General features: G+C 36.6%; 2 protein-coding genes across 2 annotated transcripts; one reads left to right on the top strand and one right to left on the bottom strand.

Moving 5' to 3' along the window:
* The first annotated feature begins 4,527 nt into the window (after positions 1 to 4,527).
* LOC127958487 (serine protease FAM111A) lies at positions 4,528 to 8,375 on the top strand. Its single transcript, XM_052557368.1, is given in 4 exon segments — positions 4,528 to 4,597; positions 5,549 to 5,611; positions 5,708 to 6,222; positions 6,224 to 8,375. Coding segments are annotated over 4 exon segments (1,920 nt in total). The 5' UTR covers positions 4,528 to 4,555; the 3' UTR covers positions 7,524 to 8,375.
* spef2 (sperm flagellar 2) lies at positions 7,770 to 25,593 on the bottom strand. Its single transcript, XM_052557367.1, has 36 exons — positions 25,461 to 25,593; positions 25,204 to 25,306; positions 24,797 to 25,049; positions 24,381 to 24,551; positions 24,089 to 24,229; positions 23,379 to 23,464; positions 23,047 to 23,215; positions 22,371 to 22,559; positions 22,101 to 22,288; positions 21,530 to 21,698; positions 20,970 to 21,186; positions 20,763 to 20,866; positions 20,130 to 20,211; positions 19,205 to 19,248; positions 18,991 to 19,094; positions 18,292 to 18,509; positions 18,021 to 18,159; positions 16,867 to 17,021; positions 16,406 to 16,548; positions 15,352 to 15,479; positions 15,123 to 15,261; positions 14,291 to 14,428; positions 14,046 to 14,203; positions 13,569 to 13,652; positions 13,354 to 13,474; positions 12,921 to 13,044; positions 12,720 to 12,845; positions 12,502 to 12,640; positions 11,921 to 12,150; positions 11,326 to 11,432; positions 10,776 to 10,958; positions 10,435 to 10,527; positions 9,430 to 9,600; positions 9,052 to 9,234; positions 8,591 to 8,713; positions 7,770 to 8,288 (listed from the first exon to the last, which is right to left on the bottom strand). The coding sequence occupies exons 1-36, from the start codon at positions 25,516 to 25,518 to the stop codon at positions 8,229 to 8,231; spliced, it is 5,040 nt and encodes a 1,679-aa protein (XP_052413327.1). The 5' UTR covers positions 25,519 to 25,593; the 3' UTR covers positions 7,770 to 8,228.
* Positions 25,594 to 26,604: the final 1,011 nt, after the last annotated feature.

Below are 26,604 nucleotides of genomic sequence, written 5' to 3'. Positions count from 1 at the left end.
GTGTCTGATTTCTTTTGTCATTCATCAGAGAGAGCCTGGAATCCAGCTTTGGGAAAGAAAATCCCAAATAAATGGATGAATGGCTGTCAAAGTTATTGTAGAGCTAGAACATGAAACAAATTAATTTTAAGATATAAGTAGGCTGCACAGGGCTGGTCCATGGCATAGGGGCGCACAATGCCTGGGGAACACTGCAGGAATTATATATTATTTGGTCAGAAGTGCACCCTCTTGTGACCATTGTGTGCTCCTAAATCTATATATTATGCAAAATAATTTCTGACAAATAACAATTTTAATGGTGATCGATCATCGAACAGGTTAAATAATTGTTATAAAAAAAATAAAAAAAGACAATATGAATAAATGAAATTAAGTATGCAAGGCGTAGGGCCTACGCAGTTAAAATAGTTTTGCCTTTTATGTGCTTTAAAAGTGTAATTTCGAAAAAAATTAATTTGTGAAAAAGAAAATGATCAGATGCACAAGTCAGGAAGCAACACAAGAGGATCAGGAAAAATATCAATATAGAGGTAAAAATCTAAAGTTAACGACTGTGTATTAGCCCGTGATGTTTATGTAGTATTTTGAAATATACTTTTTAGAACATCTTAACTGACTACACTGAAATTTTTTTTGTTTGAGTTCACTGCTTATTTTACTTTATTTTCTTTCAAATAAATATAAGATTTTGTAATGTTGTTTTAATGTTCAGTTACATAACTGCTTGATTTTAATTAATCAAAAAGTGTCTAAATGTCTTTTGAAAAATGCTAATTAGGCTCACTAGCTAGCTAGCTGGCTAATATGTACAAATAAATTACAAAATGTTGCCTTTATTTAGTTACCTTTGTTGTGTTGCATAAGGCACCAACAGAGCCTGGGGCCCTGAGGCTGAGCGTTTTCATTTGGGACACAATCAAAACGCTAAAAACGTCACCTAGTGGACAAATTAGGTAAAGAACACTATGTAATAGAGGTGTATACTTAAAGCCTTGAAAATAGTTTTGTATACTTTATCAAAACGTTTTAAATTGATTATTTGGAATAGCTAGTAAAGGAAAATCAGACAACAAATATTTATCATACATTTTCATCTAAGAATAACATATTTTACATGCCCCCCCCCTTGTTGTTTTACAGTTATTACATATTTTATATTTTGAAATGTGTTCTACATTAAATCTGTTCATAATATTAATAATGATATAAACATATATCACATTTTGGTCACTACACAAGTCCCATATTAGATTTCTGAATTCAACTATTATATTCTACTATTATAAATAAATAAAAACTCAAATGTATTTAAGCTAAAATTTTAACAGTAATTATAAAAAAGTAAAAGCTAATTCAAAATATTAGTAATAGTAAAATTGTCATATTTAAAAAGAAGAATGCAAATGAATTTAAAAATAAAATAAATAATAATTCTCGTACTTAATTTTAAATATGGAAAATAAAATGCATCCTTAGTACTTTTTCATAAAAGAAAACCAACTGCAAAATAGACCAAAACAGGAAACAATAAAGTAACCAGGGCAAAGGTCATGGAGTCATCATAATATCAGCATATTTTGATGACTTCATGAGCTTTGCCCTGTCTGCTGTTTAGAATGAGAGGAGCAGATGGCTTTAGCAGAGCTGCACACCTGTTACACTTAGAGAACTGACTCCTTCCTTCCGAAATCACACAGTGCATGCTGGAGGTTATGAAGATGATGAGCGTTCAGGTCTGGCTCCAGTTTGCTGACGTGCTGCTCTCTCTGCTGCTGGACTCTCTGGAGAAAGCAGATAATATGGAGGACTGGGATCTGTGTCTGAGGTTACTGGAGCATCTGAGTTTGGATCTGATCGCCCAGGTGCAGTGTTTGCTGGAGGACCGCGCCGTGTGCCTTCAGTTTCTGGGCACGTTGTGGGCTCTCCACCTGGGCCTTTCTGAACATTTAGACCTTCTCATCTAGAAGTATAATTTATTTATTAAAATTGTTTTGTTCTTTTTACAATTTTTATATATGTTGTTGAGTATGATGATATCAGAGACCGTAAAAAGACTTTGCTGCAGTGAAATCTTCTGGAAAATAATCCTCTGCTGATTTGTAGAAGTGACTTCTATGAGAAGGTCTAGATGTTTAATCAATAACTGATTAAGAGATCAGAAGAGAATGTCCCATTTTGGATATTCAGCTCAGATTATTCAGTGCTTTAACCCAGTATACAGGCCTGATCCTGCATGATCATTAGCGCCAAACCTGCACCTGTCTGTCATTTTCAGATAAACCTCCTTGGTTTGGTAGCTCAGGCACTAGCTTTCACTGAATTTATGGATTCACAACATTTATTCTGTTGTATTCCAGATCCATTGACATGCATAGTTATTATGTCTTAGCTTATTATAGCCTAGTTATAAATTATATCATCACTCAAAAGCAAAAGCATTCACTGTTGAAATACTAAATACTATGTACAGACAAATAACTGACAAAAAATAAATAGAAAGTAATAAGTAGAATATATATATATATATATATATATATATATATATATATATATATATACTGTGTATAAAATCAAGTAAAATCACCAGTTAGCTGGTTAAACAGCACCATAACCATACAGATGGGCTGAAAGCTGCTGAGAACTACAAATGCACTTAGATAACTAACTAACTGGATACCATCTACATTAAGGAAACTATAAATCTGACTGTGAATAATATAAATTATTATTTTGAAAGAGTTTCAAAATAATTCATTTTGAAACATCTTGAAAAGACAATTTTTCTTTCACTCCTAAAGAATATGAACCTCTGTCTTTAGAAGTGTTTCATCATAAATTATTGTGCTTCAAATGACCTTTACTGGGCGTGGACTGAAGAGCAGGAAATCAGTTGATCATCAGTAAGAAGAGCAGACGAGAGGAAACCAAAGACAGAGAAATACGTACAGACACCAGGCACGATCAGGTAATTATCAGTGTTGTATCGTTATAAACAATAATAAACATTATTTTATTTTTTTACAGCTATACTTTACAGAACAAAATGAACATTCTGTTGAAAATCAAACAGTGGTTCCCACTGACTTCCAAAGTAGGAAAATAAATAGGCTACTATGGAAGCCAATGGGAACCACCAACTGTTTGATTACAAGCCATCTTCAAAATATCTTATTTTATTTTCAACATAAGAAAGTAACTTTCTTGATTGATACAACATGAGGGCGAGTAGCTAAATGGATGACAGGATTTTTATTTTGTGTGAACTTTAAGCTATTACTTTGGCACAAAACTCTGCCCGGCTCACACTGTGCGATTTTGGTTGCGAAGTTCCAATTTTTCCATCAAAATGCGTCAGCAACTGCTAATTATTAGCGACACATCCACATGCTAACACGCGTGCTGAGCATTCTTACTGTGAATCGAAACTTACTGTTCAGTGGAGCTCCGCAGCTGCCAGAAGGATGTGGATGACGTCACAGGGGCTAAAAAAAACGGACGGATGCTGCCGCTTGAAGTGATTGACAGGAAAACAAATAAATTATAAATATTACATATTTATGTATAAGCATATTTATTTATAACAAATGTAAATATTTAAATAAGTATATAGTAGTCAGTATCGTGTATTATTCGATTAAAAAGTTTTGCCAATTATATTGAAGTAGAAAACTATCTTTTGGCTAAACATTAAACTCCAACTGAATATGCCACTGTAAAAGAAAGTGCACTACGAGTCTCGTAATTTTTTTATTAATAAAGTGATAATTTAAAATAGTGTGTATATTTTAAGTAATTTTGGTTCAGTGTTGTATAGATAATATTGAGAATATTTCACTAATAAGGAAAATTAAGCAATGTTCAGGCTTGAATTGAGGATGTGAAAGAAAGAAAAAAATTAAGGAAAGACTAGGCCAACCTGTTTATCTTTATCTGAATTAGAAACTGTAAATTAGACCAAAGAAAGAAAAAACAGCAACAGTTTGACAGTTGTATGCTACTGCCATGATCCAGTCCCCAAGTAAGGTACAGTAATTGATAAAAAATAAAATAAAAAATTACATTTTTTTTAATCTTATATGACCACCACCTGTAGTTGGGGGAAGGATTTTTTTTTTTTTAAATGCCACAATACAGTGTATTTCCTGAAGATAATGTGGTTATCAACCTTTTTGCCCCCATGGCCCCCTATAAGGAAATATTCCAGAGCCACTTAATGAATTAATTAAAATTGTCAGCAGAAAAATAAGAGTAGAATTAGACTACTTCTAGTTTTAAGGTAATATTGTTAAAATAACGAGATGAGATTATTAAGTAACAAGTCTTTCTCCTCTAAGCTCAGATCACCATTGTTTGTTCTGTTCTTAGATACAAAACATGGTCCTAAAAAACAGAAAAAAAAGCATCACCCAAAAAACAGAAGCAGACTAAAATTTCGGACATCTTTCCGAGTCCTGTAAGTGACTGTTATTTTTCTCATCCTCTTTGCTTAACTTCTTCATTAGATTTAGACCTATTTCCAATGGTAATGTTGTTGTCTCTTTAGAAAAAAGAGATGGTCAGTGAATCTGGGAAGTCATCAGAAGACGGTGTTCAGGTAAGGATGTGATTGTCAGCAATGTTGGCTGTAACGAAGAACACAATGACAAGGAATAACACAGAACAGTCTTTAATCATCAATCTAACTCAGAAACTCACATGGAGTAATACATAAATCACAACCAAAACTAAAGAAGAGATCGGACACAAAACAATGAAGGCTTAAATACAGAGTAAGTTCATTGACTGGAACTAATGACAGGTGAAAACTAATCAGAAATAATGGAAACTAATGATCAGTAGGAACACATGCAACTTATACATGGAATGTATAACATGGAAACAGAGAAAACCAAAATGCAAAGAAACTAAACTGGGCCGTGTTTCCCAAAAGCATGGTAGGAAGTTCTGTCATTACTAAGAGCGTTCAGTGGAACTTACAACCTTAGTTAGCTAACAATGCTTTGGGGAAACACAGCCCTTACTGAGACTTATTGTTTTATAGTGTATTAGGCCTATGAAACAGAAGCTTTAGGTAACTTGTAACAATCAGCATGACCAGAGGGTCGTCAATATTCCAAATTAAAAATAACAAATTACTAAAAAAAAGTCACCAGTAGCTTGACCCAAATGCCACCATATGATTGTTTTCATGAAATTCTCAAAGCCACAAATAAAGAGGAAAGCAACATGAACTAGATGACTTTAATATCTTCTGTACAACAGCAGAATAGATGGAACTGAAGAAAAAAAAATTCAATAGCTTTCAGTTTCAACTGTCATAAAAAAGCACTGCTCATTCAGAGCAAATGTTTTTGACTGTTAATCATTTCCAAATTTGTTTCTCACCTCATTAATAGACCATTTGTTTGTGCTTTTAGCTTTGCTACTTTATGTTGGGTCTGAAAAGCCATAACTGATATCACTTGGTCTTTTAATGATTAAAAATGTGATAAAAAGCTGTAGAGGTGTAAGCCTGTATTAACACCTCTGTTGACATTTTCTTAAGAAAAAAATGAATTATTCGCTTAAGAAAGAAGTTGGAGAAGGACCTTCCAAACATCTGGAGCAGGTAGATCACGTAACCATTGATAACAAACTTCTTCAGTGGAATTAACTTGAATGTTTGTGTACATAACAAATGTTTTTTTTTTCCTAATTTTAACAGGAAGCTGAAGTGAAAACACTCAATTTCCAGTATTGTTTAAATAAATCTTCAGCGAGATATTCAGTGTCATGTAATGTATCCTTGAATGTGCTAGAGGCTCTTAATACAAGCCATATGTTCAGGAATGAAAAAGACAAAAACAAGAACAAGCAGAAAGAAATACTCATCCAAAGGTGGAAAGACAATGTTCCTACAGCATCTGTGAAGACTGATTTTCCCTGTTGTCTTATTGAAACTGATGAGATCTTATATATAGACTTCATCCAAAAGGATGAAAATAGTTGTAAAAATCAAACAACCGCAGCTTCTTCACTCAAGAAAACAACTAAGCCTGAAATGTTAGTCACCTTCCTGGTTAAAAAAGAAGGAGGACAGAAAGCGCGACTTTTACTGAAGAGCGAAGCCTTGAGGAGAAGAGTACAATATGTCTGTGTGTATGCATTGAAAGGAGAGAAAATCAAAACTGCTCTTAAACGTGATGGACGATTCATCGATGACATTTTCAGGAAACACTGCACTCTGTGAGTTTAATGAGGAGTTAAAGCATGAATGGTCAAAACCTGTAGTAGAAAATCTTGACGGAAAGTCTTTCCAGTTAGTTGTTCTCAGTGATAAGAATCTGCCAGACAGTCAAGATGATTTGACTCCTGTCACGACTGAACCTAATGTAGCTTCAGATGCTGATGTGGCAGAAACTGTAGGCTCAAGTCAGAATCCCATCAGCACTGAGCAAGAAAAAAACCATGATGGAAACACAAAGTCCACAAATCCTCCAACTACACGGTATGCCGTTAAACCTATTGCAGACTCTGAAGAGATTCTGGGAATTCTGCGTGATCAGTTTCCTGTTTTACTGAAGCAATTAAAGCAGCGAGAAAATCTAAAGACCAAATCGGATGTTCAAAAGTTCTTCAGAGTAGAATATGGTAAAAGTGTTGAGAATTTCTTGAAGGTGAAGAAAGTGAAGCAGCTGATGGAGCTCTGTGACTCAGTGTGTCAGATTCGACTGGGGAACTCTCCTGTAGGAACTGGTTTCTTGCTCTTTGACAGATACATCCTCACTAATGCTCATGTTATTGGAATATCTACTGATGTTACAGAAGTTAACACTGAACAGTTCACGGCTGTATTTGGTTATGAAGACCTGGATTCAGAGGACACCAAGCACATACGAGTTGAAAAACTCACTGCTTCCTTTTATAAGAATGATGATAAAGGAAGGTATCTTGACTATGCTCTTCTTGAGCTTGATGACGTTGAAAACATTGCTAAGTATCCCGCATTGCTTAAGTGTTACCATCCAAACGCTCCTATTAACAGAGGTCAGATCTGTATTGTGGGACATCCAGGGGAAGGGGTTAAGAAAATGGACCCCTGCTTCATCATTGAGAGAGAGAATCGGATAGAAGCTGCAAATAAACACAAAATTAAGAATCAACATTTAATTCATCTTATGAATGAGGCGTGCTCGGAAGAGAAATGGAACTTTTTGGCAAATGAAAACCAGATCACTTATGACTCTTGTTTCTTTCACGGATCTTCTGGCTCTCCAGTTTTTGATGTAGACTGCAATCTGATTGGCATCCACACTGGTGGCTATAAGTACAAAACAGAAGGAGCTAAAACTTGGAGCTTTATGGAATATGGCTTTTCCATGCAGCCCATCCTAGAAGACATCAGAGCACAGGCTTGGAGGCAAGGTTTGCTAAATATCATCAGTGTCATGGACACCTACAGCAATGTGTCTCTGACTGCAGAGCAACAGAATCAGAACGACGTTGAGATGAACGATGCTGAAGAGTCTGACGAGCTTTGATTGAATCTGTTCACACGTCTGTGCTGCCATTTCTTTTGGGTGACTGTAAAACCTTCCAAGAGACCTAAAACTTGTCATTATAAGTTTTCACTTTTCCTATAATTTTTAGAGATGATTGAGTGGTCAAAAGTTATCTTCTGTTTCTCTTATTTTTGATTAGTGTGAAGTCACGTATCTCACCTGCAGATCTGACTCAAACCAAGAGAGCAGAACAGTGACAATTATTCATTTGACAAAAACCAAAGATAGTTATAGTTCTTTTTATTATATTTTCTTTACATTTTCATTCATTCTTGTGTATTCATAGGTATTCATATACATACTCATTTAACTAATTTTTGTGCATGTTGTATGCTGATTTTACAATGATCTTTTGCTTTTGCCTCTAAGAGATCATGTTCAAGCTTCCTCATCAAATCATCTTTGAATCACACAAACACACCGAAATTAATGGATTCGACAGAATCACTGTAATGTGAGACAAGAATTCACAAACCTGTATCTTTAAAATAAATACATTTAGAAAGACATCTTTATGAGTTTACAGCAAATAACTGCTCTTTATGGATTAATGATACATTTAAATAAAATTATTTCTATGCCAAATACAGCTTTAATGTTTGTCCCACTTGCATTTATTATTCCATTAGCGTGTACCCTGTCTGATGCATGTAATGGTGTTGGTGTGTGTGTTTTGATTGTTCATCATGTTGAGAAGCTTCTGAGGTCTTCAGTTTGCTGGGCCTGAAAAGTTTTGTGAACGTCCTGTACAGAAGACACAATCACAATCAATACAAATCACCTTCATTTGTATTTCACACAAGAAATTACAATAAAGACCCTTAAAAGGCTTGACAAGTGCATTTTTCTGTCTTGTGTTCAAACATGACGTTTTCTTGGAAAAGGTTCAAATGGATGTTTTAATATCAGCAGGATGAATCTGTTTAGTGACTGGAATCATTAGATCATTCAATCAGTAAAATAATATATTTTCTATAAATGAATTCAAATTTTGTTTCTCATCACTGAGCTCTGTTGTGGTATGTGTGAGATCATGTTACACTCACAGGAAGCAGGTACTGTGAGGATGCTTCCATCAGGTCCTGCAGAAAGGGATGCTGGGATAGCGTGGCGAAAGGAATCTTCTCCTCACCTTTAAAACCCAACTCCTTAAACACCTTTAGCAGCTCCTGAACACACAACAACACATTAAATACAGCTCTATACAGACCCTTTACACCATCTACTGCTCTACAGAAACACAGATCATCACTATATAAAAAACAAAAGTGAAATACTTTCCGGTGAACATCTACCGGACACAAAGATTTCACAAATAGACCTACATTTGTGAGACAGTTATGAGTGACTAACACACACAGACTGATTAAATATTTTTGCCATCTTGCCATTTAAATAAAAAGGCTTTGTATTTGTGTATATTTTTCATTAAAATGGTCCAAATGAAGTGGGGTGAAATCAGGTGGCTGGGATCTTTTGTTTTTGGAGCAGAGCTGTTATATTCTACCTCTTTGAGTTCATCTGTGCTCCTGTGGTTTGTCTGGAAGCGGTTCAGCCGTGAGGAGACGTGATCATCTCCATGATTCAGAACTCTGAGCACATCATCAACAGACACGCCAGCTTCTTCAGACTCCACCTCTTCATCAGCATCACACTCCTCAACTCCAGCGCCCTCCATGTACGGCACAGACTACAGCATGTTTGAAACAAAACCAGAGTGAGTCGCATGAAAACACATTTCAAATATTTCACAATTTAGGTAATACATTATTTTTGTGCATTACAATAATGAGAAGTCAATACTTGGTTCCAAATCTAAAAATAAATAAAACCTGGATGTTCTTTCTATGCCTTCTTTCTGTTAACCTTGTCATACTGTGTGTACCTGTGTGAGGGGGCCGGTGTGTTTATAGTGCAGTGTGTGTCCGATCACGAGGCTGAGTGCTCTGGTGAAGCCCTGAGCCGGTTCGGGATGGCAGCAGAAATACAGCAGCATGCTCAGATAGTCCAGCATCAGCGGAGATGAGTGTGTGCTCGCAAACAGACTGAAGAAAAACTACACACAGAAACAATGGAAAAAATACATATACTGTGTGTTCATACACAGACTGTCTATTCAGAACATCTTTTGCGAAACATCATAGTTGCAGTCAAAGTTAAGGGTTTTGTTTTCTCAAAAGTAAACATTTGCTGAGAATTTAATTAACATTATTAATTTAATTTAATTTAATCACCTCCAGCACATCCAAGATGTAGACGAGTTTGTTTCTTCACAGAAACAGGTTACTTCATTACATCACTTGCTCACCAAGGGATCCTTTGCAGTGAATGGGTGCTACCAGAATGAGTTAAAAACACCCATAAGGCTTGAAGTAAAAAATTCCTTGATGGATTTGTTTCTTACAAACATGCAGCATTTCTCTTTGCAAACAATGAGAGATGGGCTGTGGATTACTTGTGGACTATTGTGATGTTTTTATCAACTATTTAGACTCTCATTCTGATGGCACCCATTCACTGCAGAGGATCCATTGGTGATGTAATGCTGAACTTCTCCAAAAGAGTTCTGATGAAGAAGCAGACTCATCTACTTTACAACTTGGATGGCTTGAGGGTGAGCACATTTTTAGCAAATTTTCATTTTTTGGTGAACTACTAATTTATTCAGTTATGTTTTGCTGCATATTCAAATATATTTTCTGCGATAAAAGCTTAATGTAATACTATGAAAACACAGTATCACTGAAAAGATGCTGTTAATGAAGGATGGGAGAGGTAGACAACTGCAGCAAAAAGAAACAGACAGGTAAAAATGTAAATAGTAACATGATCAAAAACAATTATAGGACCCCATCTGGAGTTCAAAACAATCTTGAACCTGCTGCATTACCTTCTTAAGATTGGCTAGTCTGTCATAGGGCAGAGGTTCAGCTGGGTCATCAGGGACAGGAAGATCTCTTTCACTTGGAAACCACAATTCAATCTGATCATAAAACAAAACATATATTAAACTGAACTTATAGGCACATATAAATGTAGCAAAATTATACAGATGAGACTTGCTTGCATTTATTTTTACTGTAGAAACAGCCTGCTGTTGAAATTAAATAAACTATAGAACCATATTTGAATTATTTAAATGATGTAAAAGTGATTATACTACAAATATCTGTAGTTCTTAGGTCTGTGTGTAGTTTAATGTTTCAGTGATGCTCTATGAGTGTAACAGACCTGTGCATATTGTTCTTGTGTGATGAGTCCAGTTCCTGCAGTGTCGACAGCTCTGCAGCGCTGGAGGGTTTTTAACAGCTGAGTCTGAGAGGGAAACGGCCACGGCAGAGCCGCACTGAGCAGGAACTGACGCCAGTCCAGCGTCTCAGAGCCCGGAGCTACTACACACACCAGCTCATCAACCTACACACACAATAACACGTTATCATGCGAGTACAGACAGTCACATTAGTGCATTTTTGGCAAAATCTTGTGGTCAAAAATATCCATTGTCAACCGTGTAACAATGAATGAAGCTCACATAGAAGTCACTTTCATATCAAGCAGTTTTCTGTTAGTCAGCGCAGGGAATTTGAGTGATATACTTAAAACTGTTGTGAAATCTGCATGGGGAAATCTTCCACCTTTTTATATACCCAAGCCAAAACAATGAAGATTTTTCACCCACATTCTTTAAGCAAGTTGGTTGGCTGGTTGGGAAAGGAAATCAAGTATGAACAAATGCTACCAAAGATGCACAACATACCATGGAGGTGGAGTGAAGATGTACCTGTGAGGGAGTGATATGCATCCAGGGTTCAGGCAGGACATCACTACACATGTGAGGAGAGGTTAACTCATGCAGAACTTCAGTCAACTCATTACTGCACATCAGACCTGAACACATCACACCATTCACAAACAGCAGAATACACCCTTATGAAAGGAAAATATATTTACCAATATATTTCTTAAAATATATTGTGATATATTGTCATATATTATTTCCTTTTTATTTCTAATATTTTATATATTTGAATACATTTAATAACATATTGATGACACATATATTATATAATATATTGCAAAATATACAAATGATTGCCGCTTTCAATATATTGCAATATATTGGAAAAAATAAATATATATAAGAATATATGCCTAATAAATTACATGATATTTTCCAATATACTGCAATATATTTTTGTTTCATAAGGGCAGTTATTAGATTCTACTGAAACATGTTGCTTTCAGTTCACTTCTGCTTGGTTCTGTTTAACTCTCATTCTGTTGATCCAGTTTTGCACTTGTTTACCCAAAATTACATGAGAGTGAATAAATAATGCCTTTTTTAAGTTGTTAGTTTGAGTAATGCTGATTCTGACCAGTAGGTGCAGTCTTGCGCAGCTGAGCGCAGAGGATGTGCAGCTGTTGGACGGTCAGAGTGCTGTTTCTGGGCTGCTCCAGCGGGGATCTGCGCGGAGCGGGAGGCGGACTCGCCACCACAAGAGTGTCTCCATCCACACAGAAATCAGTGCTCTGCAGCACCAGCTCATGATGGATCTGAACTCCATTCTCAATGTGCTGCCGCACCAACTCTGTCAGCTGGTCGATACTGGTAAACATACACTAACATATTATACACATATACAGTTATGAGGTTTTGAAACTTGTTAAGGATATGCACCTGTCATGTATATATATATATATGTGTATATATATATATTAACTTTTAATAAACAGAAGACATTATTTAATATAAAAAAATCTTATATGAAGTATATTCCAAATAGCAAAAATAAGTTGATGAAGAATTTAATTTGAAGAGACACCTTATTTTGCATGTGATTTGGAAAGAAATTCTAAGTTTCACCTTTTTGAAGTACATTATTTAAATCTCTGCAGGACAATTACAACAGTACAGTGTTCTCATCCTCTCCTCTCCGTCCATCAATCTTCCTCTCACCTGTTCATCTCAGACAGGAAGCGAGTTCTCAGCCACTCCTCCATGTTCTCGAAGGCCTGCTCTGCTTTCTGCTGCAAACTGCTCAGTGTTCTCAGCGCATGAGTCTTTATCAGCTCCAGACGCAGCTTCACTGCATGTTCTGCACACACACGTAAATCATTCTTACGGTTTATACATCACACACAACATCCTGGAGCTGAGGCTAGCTCACAGCACACCTTCACGTTTCAGCGCAGCTGTGAACTCCTGTTTGATTCTCTTCCTCTCTGCTTTCCTCTTGACCTCCTCAGGGTTCCTCTCCACCACGGGCTGAGGACTGGGCTCCTGTGGAGGGGTTGGAGCACCTAAAACAACACACAATCATTAGTGTCACACATAATAACACAGCTGAAACTGACAGAGCAGTGGCTTTTCTTCACCTTTCTTTTTCCCAGCTTTCCTATTGTCTGTAGCAGAGTTTGAAGTCTGCACTCTCTGTGCCTCCATCTGCTTCTGTTCTTCATCCCCCTCCTCTTCTTCTCGTTGCTGTGTCTCTGCCAACACCTGACACACAGTTGTGTGTGAACACACATGAAGACAGATGCACAGTCAGAGGTGAGTTTACTGACATTTCACAAACACAGCTCATCTGATCACAATTTAGAGTAGGCACTAGCCTTTTTTTGTTGTTGAAAAATCACATTTAGAAATGTCTAAATATGCATGTATACTTTATATAAAAGAATCAACATTATTGTGAAACATACACTACCGTTCAAAAGTCTGGAATACAAAACAAAGGGCAAAACAGGGCCCTGTATTTTTAATCTTAGCAGCAAAACCATTATGAGACGCACTGATATAAACACACACCATGCTCCTGACGGCGCTGAGTGCTGTCTGGAAGAACTCCTGCAGAAGTTTCTCATCAGGATGATGCAGGACCTGTCTGAGCAGCTCAGAAGCGGGAGATCTGCAGGAAACCAACGGAAACCTGACAGCACAAACACATCCAGTTATTCAACAGACACACTTCGCCTCTATCATTTTCATACACACCCAAAGACAAAAATGGAAAGCACACATACAATTTGGTTTTCTTCTTCTCCTCCATTTCAGAGTCTTTTTCCTCAGCACTCTTTGCGAGTCTCTCTGCCGGCGCAGGAGCAGGGCTAAAATATGAATTTATTATATTTTACAACATTAAAGAGTCTATCAAAACAACTTTACATAAAAAAATGTCTATGTTGAGAACTGAATGCTAATGCACTGTTAACTGCACAGTATAAACTGCATATTGCTTACTATTTATGTATACTAGCATGTAAAACATTAGCCGTTATTGCTAAGACTGCATGTTTAACAGGCAATTAATATTCATATTATTTTTGGGGGAAAATTTGCATGCATACTGCAATAATAGTACATTTTATTCTAAACACGGTCATACAAGTCATATATTATGAGACAGACTATTAATAATTACAGTAGCTCTATAGATCTATAGGGGTGTAATGGCTGTGGCATAATGATAAAACATAGAGAATCTACATCTATCTTCTTACATTTTTGGTTCCTCTAGCTCGACACGGTCATCTGCAGTGATGTCGATCAATGGGACACGAGTGAAACCACGTGTAGATTCAGGAAACGCAGTTTTACACATCGCTGTGTAATAATCTCTCAGAAGACACAATGAGTCTTGGAAGCGGCCCACTTCTATCTGCACATACAAACATGAACAGAACCATGAGATCTGAAAAACATCTAAGATGGTTCTGTGATGTTTTAGAGAGAAGGTGTCTGTTACCTGCATTAATGCAGAATAATGGTTGATCAGGACAGCAGTGTGATCGTCCACCCAGCCATCATCAATGACACCTGCTCTCTCCTGCTCCGCCTCTTCCCTGCGCTTATCACAGATGTCCCAAAGACGCTCACGCAAGTCCTGCACACAAACACAACACAAAATAAGTATAAATGTATGAGAATGATTTTGTGACAACTGTTCATCTGCATCTAATTTTTTGATAAACCTGGAGCAAACAAATATTAACGAAACTTTTGCATCAAAACTTTAGCTACTGAGAATGTTATATTCACGACTTATGTTTTTAACAATAAATACAATATAACACAAATCAAATCGTAATACAAAATAAATATACCAAAGAAAAAGCATTACACAACATAAAACATTAAATGAAACAAAAAATAACACACAAAATGAAAAAAATAAAATAAAATAAATTAACAAAGTAAACAAATATTCTGCAAATACATTTGAAGGCTTTCTCCCAGTCCTCACTGATTTTTGAAGGAATATAACATGCATCGCCTTTAAAAATATGTAACTTCTGGATTTTTTTTTAAAAGGTTACACTGTAACTTATTTAAAGAAACTTTAGTATTTTTTGTATGTTTTTCAGTACAAATACACATCATAAACATTTTTAAATTAAGATACATTTACCTGAGGGTCTTCTGAAAATGTTATTACTGTCATGTTAAACACAGTCATGTAGTTTCTATACAAGACTTCATATCTTGTCAAGTAAATGTATCTTGATTTTAGAATGTTTAGATATTTGTACATGAAAACAAGACAAAAATACTGAAGGAAATGTAGGAGACTGTCTCACATCCAGTCTTTGATGGAGTTCTCCTTTGGTCTCCTCGTCCTCTCGGATGTTGTCAGGAACGCTGTTATAATCACGCTGCCAGGCGCTCACAAACTCCTGCTTCAGATCCGTCTTCTGTAGGTACTGCCTGAAGTTCTCCCTGAAACACACACACACACACACACACACATGACACAGTTCCACACACATACACAGCCTCACGTCACACACACAAGCACTGTTGTCTCACCGGATGTTGTAGAGGTGGTGAATGATGAGCTCGCGTTCACTGCGGAGGTTCTGCATCACTGTCTTCACGTTAGTCACGTATGAATTACAGACGTTCTCCCAGTACGGCACAAGATACACTGGGATCTCCTGCAAACGTGACCACAGAAAAACAGAACTGACGTGACATCAATGACTCATATCATACATTTTTAATCATATATAAAAGTTTTTTGAGCCAACAAACCATTTGGAGCCCTCTATAATCCCTATATTAGACGTTCTATATTCAACTCCTTCTTTAAATAAATGCTGAACTTCCTATTTATCCATGAACTGTGACAAAGCTGATTGAACATTGATGATAAAAAATGTTTCTTGAGCAGCAAATCAGCATATTAGAATGATTTCTGAAGGATCATGTGACACTGAAGACTGGAATAATGATGTTGAAAATTCAGCTTTGATCACAGGAGTAAATTATATTCAAATAGAAAACAGTTTTCTGAATTACAATAATATTTCACAATATTACTGTTTTTACTACATTTTTTGATTAAATAAATTCTGTCTTGGTGAGTAAAATACATTTTTATTAAGCATTAAAAAGATAGCAGAGGTAGCATACATCTGTTAGATATCAGAAAATCTGTGTCATTTTTCATCTTAATTACAACTAGTTCTCTAAATGGGGAGGACGTTTTGAGTTGTGAAAGTTATAATGCTGGTTTTAGCACTGTGAATTAGCCTTTACAGTTTTCATAGCACATCAATCTCTTTCAGGATATTGTTTTATTCATATTACCCATCTTAATGGAGTCATTGACATAAATCTGATCTCATCTGATCCACAAGCTAAGCCTGCAGACTGCATGGAAATACTTTAAGCATGTTTATGCTCATACCATAATCTGAGTATCACACCTCAATCAGAGTAACATTAAACAAGCTAGATGAGTGTAATGTCTCTCCATCTGATATTCCAAATCAAACAGACTTTTTGAATGTCATATTTTGATGTTTAATCAGAATCTGCCAGTCTTCTGAGAGACTGTGTGTTACGTGTGTGTATGTGCCTTGGGTAAAGGTTCCTCCACGTAACGCCGTCCAGCAGATTTTGGGGTAGCTGCTTTAGATTTAGCAGAGCTGGCACTTTCTGGACGTGTGTGTTCATCTGAGGAGGACGTAGATATTTTCCTGGAGTGACCCAGAGCTGCTCCTATGAGGAGGACAGAGAGCATATTTCACTAGACAGGAATTTACAAAAGAAATAGAAAGGCTTGAAAGGCAGCAAATGAATAATGGCAGAAGTCTACAAAACATTTGAATGAGTCTGTAGCAAGCTAAATTCCTTGTAGAGAATTGTGCAGAAGAAATAAGTATCAGCAACTGCACCAAATTGCATATTTTTGCTCAGTTTAAATAAAAGGCAGACTTTTTCCTTAACAAAAACACTTTTTTAATTTAAAAGTGTTTAAAAAGTGTTTTTTTTTTTTACATGTTTACAGGGTTAAGTAATAGGCTTAAGTGAATCGACCTTTTTCAACCGAGTCCATGGTGTCCATCAGAACTATCTTCACGTCACTGAAGAGAGTGTCCTCGTCTGCATCTGCTGTGACTTTCACAAGAATATTCTGCTGGCCACCAAACCATTTCTCCAGTTTTGGCCATGTTTCATGAAAACCACTAATTCTGTAAAAAAAACAAAAAACAACACATAAATCCAAACTTCTCATTTTGTGCTTCACAAAATCTGTCTAAGAAAATCTGAACACCACAACATATTTCTTTATGTGGAAAAGCATTTAATGCAAAGAAAAAAGTAGGATGGAATTAGATTTTATTCAGTGGGACTTGACTGGATCATGTAATGTTATACTATTTTCCAGGACAAAATGACATCACTCCAAAAGAAAGGTCACTTCCTTCCTGTGGAATAACATGCACGGATGAATCATGGAAGATCACTCCAGAAACACCCACAGTAGTAAATAGAGTCAGTGTGTTGATAATGTTGGACAATTTGTTGACAAGTGACCTTCATGTAACAAAAAAAACACACATTTTAAATGGTATTAAAGGGTTCAGTATTAGTACATTTATTTTTAAGGGAAAATAAACCATGTTAAATATTAAAAGACAGTCTTTAAATTAAGTTTATTAAAAATAATAAATACCTGTAGAACGTCTCATATGAGATTAATACTTCTTGTACTCCAAAAGCAGGTTTTTGACATTACTTTGATTATCTTTTTTCCAATAGGCATTGCACTTTTCTGCTTGTTTTACAGTATTCATAGTTCTAGTAGAGTGTGGATTTTTTATTTTATTTCATTTCTATTGGGGCCAAACTACTCGCCCTCACGGGGAATTGTGGGTTTGACAGTAGATTGGAGAAAGCTTTGAGAGCAGTCGAGAGCTTCCAAGAGTTGTGAAATTCTCAACTGGCAAATGACAAACAAAAATGTTGGGGTGTAGTATATCACTTTCATTCAGATTTCAAATGCGGTTTGAATGCGTTCATTGTGTCTGGACTGGCTGTGTTAACAAAAGTGCATTAGCTTTTGTGTATTTGGGGATTACAAAATCAAGTTTGCATCTTTCCAAATGTAATTGTGTATATACTGTATATACTGGACATGATGAAAACAATAATAGGTTATGCACATTTACTACAATGTGTTCACACACCTGTGCTGTATCTGTTTCCTCCCCAGGCTTTTATCATCAGACAGGGATGCTGGATCTAGTGTGTCCACATCTGTCATACACGTCTTTTCTTCTGGAGCATCTCTGCCATCCCTCTCCTGCTCTATAATCTCCCCGTCTACTAATAGGTGAAGATCACACAGCTTTCTTATTATTTCATAGTAAAACAACAAAGACTGTCATGCTGGAAAGAACAACTAATGCTAGAGACTGTGAGATTAACATTTACTGTAGCAGTACAACGGTAACTGACCGGGCTGATGAGCGGCTCGCTCCAGAACCTGCTCATCTGAGATGTCCAGCAGCACCACTAGGTCCAGTGCAGGGGATGGAGGAGGTGGATCTTTAGGATGTGTTTTTGTCTCAGCCTGATCAGATTCAGTCCCGTTCAGAGCTTTCTCCAGCATCTGAGCCTGACTGATGTCCACAGGGAACCCGTCCAGAATCCAGCCGCTGTCAGCAGGGATGTTCCTGAAGAGCATGACGGAAGGGAATCAGAATGATTATTAGTGCACAAAATAAATCATCGTTTTTCATGTGCATCAGCTATGATGTAGTTAACGAAACGCATAAAATAAACATACCTGAAATAAAATAAAACATTTAAAAAAATTATATTTTATTTCACCTAGTTTCCAAAGCAAGATTTCCCATTTAACTGTAGTCTAACTTAAAGTGCTAAAATAACTCTTAACTAAATCAGCTAATCGAATAAATAAAAATTACTTAAAACTATAGAAACATACTGTATCAAATAAAACTAGTAAAACACACAAATAGCAAAACTACAAAAACTACAATAATATATCTATTATACTAATATAACACTGATGTGCAGTGTTAAAAGAAAAAACATTTTATTTACATTTTTGTATAAAATGTAAATAAGTAATTTATAGATGCTTAAAATAAAACAATAAAACAAGTAAGGTGTGGAGACTAAGCTCTTTACCTGATAGCATCCATGATGATGTCAACCAGGAGTTGATCAGGAACAGCTTTGCCTGTCCTAAGAGCCTGCTCTACTGCTGCACCACGCTGCGCTCGCAACGACCACTGCAGAACAGATCACAGTGCACCATGAACCATATCAAAGAGCTCACCGCTGCTAGATACACAGAGGAACACAGAGTTCACATGGAGAGAGGCTTTGAGATTGCCTTTACCTTTTCTTTGTCCTCTTTTTCGAGAAGTCCAGATGTCTGAGGTCCTGATGTAAGACACAGAAGAGTTGATGCCCATTAGAATTTGACTCGAGTGAGCATTTTCATAGTAAATAATGGTCTTTATTGGGTTTTTGGTAAAAGGCCATTTATAGAAAACCATATGAAAAAAAAAAAAAGAATGAAAGAATGCACTAATATGTGGTTAAATCAATTAATAGAAATGTACATAATAAATTCTGAAATAAATGTAAGAATAAGTGTAATCAATTAGCAAAGGAAAAAAAATTTTTTAAATACCCCAGGGAGTCTTATAGTTAGCTAAATTATTAAATGTTTCTAGAAACACTTGGTCCTCTATGGGTTGCATAACATCAAATTAATAAATATGTGATTTTAAAACATTTATAGAAATAAACAAATACACTACCTTTCAAATGTTTGAAATTCGAAAGACTTTGTAAAATTTATGAAAGTCTCTTTTGCTCACCAGGGTTGCATTTATTTGTTCAGAAATGCAATAAAAACAGTAATATTATGAAACATTATTACAATTTAAAATAACTGTTTACTATTTGAATATATTTGAAAATATAATTTATTCCTGTGACGCAGTCCTGTATTTTCAGCATCATTACTACAGTCTTCAGTGTCACATGATCTTCAAAAATCATTCTAAGACGCTGATTTGCTGCTCAAGAAACATTTCTGAAAACAGTTGTGCTAGTTCGTTATTTATTTATTTTGGAAACCATGATAGTTTTTTCAGGATTCTTTCATGAAAATTCAAAAGAACAACATTTATTGCAAATTGAAATCTTCTGTAACAATATAAGTCCTTATTGTCATTTGTGATCAACTGAATCCTTGCTGGAAAAAAAGGACTTTTGAATAGTACTGTAAATAAATAAATAATATTTCCACAAACCTGATTCTAGAGGAGATGATTTCTCCTCCTCTTCTTCTCTCTGAGACTGCTCTGTTGGAGAACCATCCCTCTCCAATTTCATCTGAGCATGGCAAATACAATGTTACAATATACATAATGAAATAAATTAAGTGATTGCACAGAAAACAGTAAGTCACACATAACATAAACTACCGTATTTTCCAGACTATAAGTCACACTTTTTTTCATAGTTTGGCTGGTCCTGCGACTTATAGTCAGGTGCGACTTATTTATCTAAATTAATTTGACATGAACCAAGAGAAGTGAACCGAGAGACATGAACCAATAGAAAACATTACCGTCTCCAGCCGCGAGAGGGCGCTCTATGCTGCTCAGTGCTCCTGTAGTCTACACTGAAGACATAGAGCGCCTTCTCGCGGCTGTAGACGGTAGTGTTTTCTCTTGGTGCTTGGTTCTAAATAAATGCGACTTATAGTCCGGTGCGACTTATATATGTTTTTTTCTTCATCATGACGTATTTTTGGACTGATGTGACTTATACTCAGGTGCGCCTTACAGTCCGAAAAATATGGGTAATCCAAAAATATTGTCAGACCTGCTGCATGCTACTAGAAAAACTTGAGTCTTTACTTCAGATTAAATATTCCTGACCTGTGACTCTTTTTGGCTTTCACTCACAGCCTGTTTTTCCTGCTGATAGGCTGAAAGAGCATCCTGGATCAAAGAGTTGGCTGAGAGCACATAGAGGCCAAGAGCTGCTTCCCAGAGAGGAACAAATAATAGCAAGTGTGGAGAGTTAGTTCATATTCTGACATGATGAAGCATATTCATTCAATATAATGAAGCATCATCTCCTACCGTTGCTGATTTTGGCGAGGCAGGTGGTTTTGCCCGAGTAGGATTTTCCCAGCATGCACGCTCTGATGGTGAAACGAGGAAACAGAGGAGGAGGAGTGCTGATGCTGAGTGGGACAATCATGCTCTGTAGACGGCTCAACACATGATCCAGAATATCATTTAGTGGAGGAGCTTGACTCTCGCCGTCTTCAAGCCAAACCCACTCGCCCTTCATGGCCTGAAGCACACAGACAGAAAGACACATCTGCATTAGACTTGCACAGACATGTAAACTAATCCATCCCTCAACTGTTTCATAAGCAGGCTTCAAGTGGTTTTCACTTATGAATTATGATACACAAAAAGATCTAATATATTAGAGCAGAGTTTCCCAAATAGGGCTTTGCAAGGAAACTGGGTTTATGAGTTCATGAAAGGCTAATAATTAATGATATATAATTTATAAATTATAAAATAGTCATAAATGATGTGATTCAATGTGTTTATTTGATGGAAGATTTGAAGATGCAAATACTTTGCATCAGTCAGGTTCAAGCTCCAGTAACTCGGTATGTCCTTACCACATACTCGTTGTAGTCTTGATTGTTGAGTATTTGGAGCTTCTCCAGCTCAATGATCTGCTCTGGTGTGGGGTCAGCAGGGGTGGGATCCACACTGGCCACTTCATACAGCGGCTTACCGTTGAAGAACAGCTCCATCCACTCCTGCATCAGCTTCACTGGTATCAGACTGAGAGAGAGTGAAGATAAAGAAAAGACGATCATTTTTATTATTATTTTTATCTATCATATCTCCAGATCAGAACATTAGAATGATTTCTGAAGATCATGTGACACTGAAGACTGGAGTAATGATGCTGGAAATTCAGCTTTGCCATCAGAGTATATTACATTTGAAAATAAACCCAAATAGAAAACAGTATTATATTATTTCAAAACATTACTGCTTTTACTGAAATAAACTTTTACTGACTCAACATTTGAACAGTCGTGTCCATTTAAAACAAATGCAGCAAAATATTATTTTTATAATGCACTACAAAGGTAGTCTACATAACACATTATAACTTTTATTTCAATATATCTATTGTCTTTTATTTGCTGTTTATTAGAGTGATGGGGAAATAAATACTTGGCTGTGAGGAGCCGATATTCTCCAGCTTTGGTTGCCAGATCGACAATCTGTTCCAGAATTCCTCTGCAGATGTCAAAGTGTTTGCGATAGCGAGCTTGAGCGCGCTCTGCAACTAGCTGTTTGTGTAGCTCACGCTGGATGCTGATCTCTTCACTGCGCTCGAGACGTTCCTGTTGGGAAAGAACCTGAACAATGGCAATGATGGGACATCATCAGGACCACTCAAACTTTTTCTGATACCGTGTGTGTGTGTGTATGAACTCTCACAGCTTCTCTGTCCAAGGCCTCTTGGAAGTCTCGAAGCCGTCTTTCCTGGTACTGTCTCTCTTGGAAGATGCGGTTCTGTCGCAGTACCTCTTTCTGCTGTTTGATTTGCATCAGCTGCACAGTGATCCTCTTCTCCTGCTGCGTCTGACGCATCAATCGACCGACCATCTGTTCCTCTCGTAATACCTCCTGCAGAAAGAAAAATCAACACTGCTTTTGACATTCATCCATTAAGCATTACTGAAAAGTTAAGTATGTGTTTTTTGTTATCATATTTGATACATCAGACTTTTATGGCTCATACAGTATGAAATAATAATGAGAATATGGAGGTCATACTCGGAGGTGGAAAAACACCTACATTTTATCCAAATTTGCAATTTGATGCAGACACTGATATTTATATGGCAAAAAAGTAAGATGACATTCTGATGAAATGTAATGTCAATTTGATATTTATAACAATACAGCAAACTACTTACAGTACATCAAATGCATATAAATATCAGTTGTCACTTTATATGTCTTCTTGATTATGAAGTTAGAACCTTTAATTTAAATTTAAATGCTTAAAATACAACAGGTTTTTCAGCAAAGTTTTGATGGTATTTATAAATTAGAGGCCTTAGCTTGTGTATCATACATGATACAGTAGGTTTTAGGAGCCGGTGGTCACCTGCTGAGCTTCATGGGCTTGTAGTTGCTCCATCAGCGCACGGCGTCTCCGCATCTCTCTCTGTTCTCGAGCAGCAGAGTCTTCCTCCAGGCGCTGACGGATGCTCTCGATGTACTCCTTGTTCCACTGTTCTTTGTCAGCTGTGCTCATTGGCTGGGTCACACGACCACTGTAAATCCAAGTACAGCTCATCATACCAAATTCTCCAATAATCAAGAATGTTTTTGACAGTTCTGTGTGAAATAAGACTTAAGGTCTGTGAGCGGTGTGTTGGCCTGCTTTTGTGCATTTATTGTTTGTATTCCTAGATTTTCAGTGTTATGCAAACAGACCTGTAAAGAGAGGCTCCAGCTCCAGCTCCAGCAGGAGAAATCCTCTTCTGGTTCTTCTCAAACTGAGCTATCTCATGATGAACATACTGGAAATCACACTGCATCTTAAAGAGTGCTCACTAAACACAATCAAATCCTGGCAAAACAACCTTTTACTGTATATTGTTTTTAATTCCAATCCCATCCAGATTTAACATTTGTCATTCCATAATTAAAAAGAAACAAGAAATAACCTAATGGTCATTTTTATTACTTTAATGCAAAAGAGATATCCTATTTTAATGTATTTATTTTAATGTGTTTTTTTATACTATTATAGTATTTATGTTCAGAATTGCATTTATTTTTATATTTGCAGTTTGCATTTTCATTTTAACATTTATATTTAGCTTTAATACATTTTTAATCAATTTGATATACTTTTATAGTATTTATTAATATTTAGAATTTGCTTATATTTTTTATGATTTTAGTAATTTTTCAACTTCAAAATTAGAAATGCAGTCTCGGCAAATAACTGAAATAAGTTTCAGTTTTTTCAATCAAATATTTATATTTTATTTCAGAATTATTTCAATGACCGAAAACATTTTTTTTAATAGTAATATTTTTAGTTAACAATGAAAACACAGCTATACTGTAATGTGCAGCATAATTTAATTGCTTAATTATCATGAAAATAATGTCAAAAGTGTAAAAGTGTTGTTCACCTCAACCTGTTGTTTTCTGCGAAACTGAAGCTGTTTCTCAGAAGCTCTTGACGTGCGAGTGTGTGGAGGTTTGGGGATCTGCACGATAGCCGACTGAATCTGAATCATGATCTCATGCTGTTTTCTGCGTGCCTGCCGATGCTGACAAACAACAAATCATACTATCAGTCTCAGCCTACACGATCACAAGCTGATTCACCAGTCGATGCACAGTAAAGCACAGAGGGCATAAGAGAAGTAATGTTTCAATACCCCCAATAACAGTTTGATGCTACTGAATAGAAAGTTACACCTTCTCAATGTCCCTCAGCCTCCTCTCCTCCTGCCGTTTGAGCCGGTCCTCCTCCTTCAGCAGTTCAGCCATGACCGAGCGGTTGTACATGTCCTGCCCTCTTTTATGGAAGCGTTTTGCGATCTTCTGCATCTTCAGATCTGTTTCACGTTTCACCACCGTCTTCAAGCGCTGTGAGACAAGCATGCAGGTCCAAACATGCTGTGTTTGTAAAGCTAACCAAAACAAGAACTAACTAATCTACCAATTACAACAATGTGGCTAAAGCAGCTTACTACTTTGTCAATAAAAAATGGATTATCAGGTTAGCTAGATAATAAAGTTAAGAGTTTAAATGGTGTAGTGCACTACCATAACCACCAGGGCACTATAGCAGCCCAGAGGGAGATAGATTTGACCTTGTAGGACTGCATCACCTCAGTATAGATGCTGTTCTCTATGCGGTGCAGTCGGGCCGTGGCTGCAGGCTGCATGACCTCCAGGGCTGTGGCAGTGAGGCCTGATCTCTTCTTCTTCTGCAGCTGGATGTAGAGCTGGTAGAGCAGATGTGTGGCCGCACCCTGCCTGCCCTGCATCACCGCTTTGGCCATGGCCAGGTCAAAGGGCACGCCCAGCAGCTGCAGGGTGGGCTCAATGCGGGTGAAGTTATTCAGCTTCGCATTCGCCGAGCTGTGGAATAACAATTTAATAAATTACAATGTCTTTGTCTGGCTATAACATTCAAATACGATTTCTTTCATGGGATTAATAAAGTGTCTGTCTGGATGAATCTCACAAAAACATGCCAAAACAACAAAATCTATCTATCTATCTATAACGTTACCTCTGTTTGGAGAACAGATGAAAGTCGTCCTGCAGCTCATATCTGTGCAGGATCTCTCCTAACAGATAACCGTTTGCAAAATCCCTGGTGAACGAATAGGGCTCTAAAATAAAACGTATAACATTCACAAGACGAATAAAACGGCCGCAATTGTTACCTGTTACGCTAGTTTAGCACATTAAATATTCACATGCTTGATTGGATAATGCGCGTTAATCCGTTTCCTAAAAGCTATTACTTGACAAACAAACACTTACCAATGACTTTTGACAGCCGAAGCTCTATATTCAGCCACTGGCAGATTATGTCTGACATTCTGAAGGTTTAATTTCAGTGTCTGTGTAACGTTAAATGTAAAGATAATCTATACAGCTGTCTAGATCATATTGTTTTGGGGAGTGTCTCATTTTGGCGTGGTGTTGTCACAGCAACCGAACTACAGGCGCTGCGCTGAGCGCTGAGGTCCAACCAATATTTGCTGAATGGAATGCACGGCAGACTGGATGTACCTTGTGAACTAGATTTCCCTCGTTTGTTTTTATTTGATAAAAAACGGTAAAATAAAATAAAAATATAAACCTGCGCATGTTTGCCCATTTTTAAATAAACATCTTAAACATATAGACAAATTTTAAATAAGTTTTAATAAATGCATATCTTAAATATATACGTACATTTTGACATAAACTCGCAATTCTGATAAAAAAAAGGCCAGAATAGAAAGTGGGGAATCAGAAATCTGAGTTTATTCTGACATTTCTGAGTTCAAAACTCGGAGTTTCGCGAAATAACACGTCATAGATAGCTTTTTTATTTTTTGTATTCCAGGCCTTTACTCGATTTGAGCCAAATTATGAACTCAAATACTAATCTTAGACTCAATACTTATTACTGAATATGAATTTCATTTTAATAAAACGTATTATTCCTGGTGTTTAAAAAAAGTTAACTTTAATTAAAACATCAAAATTCCACCATCCCCTAAGGAAATATTAAACTACGTGTTTTATTAAGTAAAGGAGAAAGCCCTTAATAAAAAATAAAAAAACCGCATTATATATATATATATATATAACCCCGTAAATGTGAGAATCATCTAAGTAGAGAACTGCAGGAACATGTTGCGAAAGCATTAGCCCCAGTATAACAAGTGAAGGGTGAAAGCTGTGCTGGGTTTCTAGAAGTGAAAACGAGGACAGCTGACCTACATAGATGCTCCTTTACCAGAACTGCTGCCATCCAGTCTGGAGAAAACAAAAGCTTTTTCTGCACATAACAATGATCAGGGCCATTTCAGACTGGAATAAGGGGAAAATGGAGTTGAGAGGTTCAGAAAAACATTACCAGGGGAATTACTGACAAAGCAAATATTCCCGAACTTATCGCATACAGATTTCTCAA

This window comes from Carassius gibelio, chromosome B5, assembly GCF_023724105.1.
Source record: "Carassius gibelio isolate Cgi1373 ecotype wild population from Czech Republic chromosome B5, carGib1.2-hapl.c, whole genome shotgun sequence".
Lineage (NCBI taxonomy): Eukaryota > Metazoa > Chordata > Actinopteri > Cypriniformes > Cyprinidae > Carassius > Carassius gibelio.
Note: the sequence above shows the minus strand (reverse complement) of the source record. Positions and strands in the feature narration are given on the sequence as shown.

Bases quoted from the DNA above. Each gene is read 5' to 3' on its own strand.
- spef2 (XM_052557367.1), bottom strand. From the start codon at position 25,518: ATGTCAGACATAATCTGCCAGTGGCTGAATATAGAGCTTCGGCTGTCA. The intron at 20,212-20,762 runs GTCAGGAATATT...TGCCATGCTCAG, and splicing joins AAAGCCAAAAAGAGTCACAG to ATGAAATTGGAGAGGGATGG. The intron at 13,045-13,353 runs GTGTGTGTTTAT...ACTGTGTGTCAG, and splicing joins TCAGCGCCGTCAGGAGCATG to GTGTTGGCAGAGACACAGCA.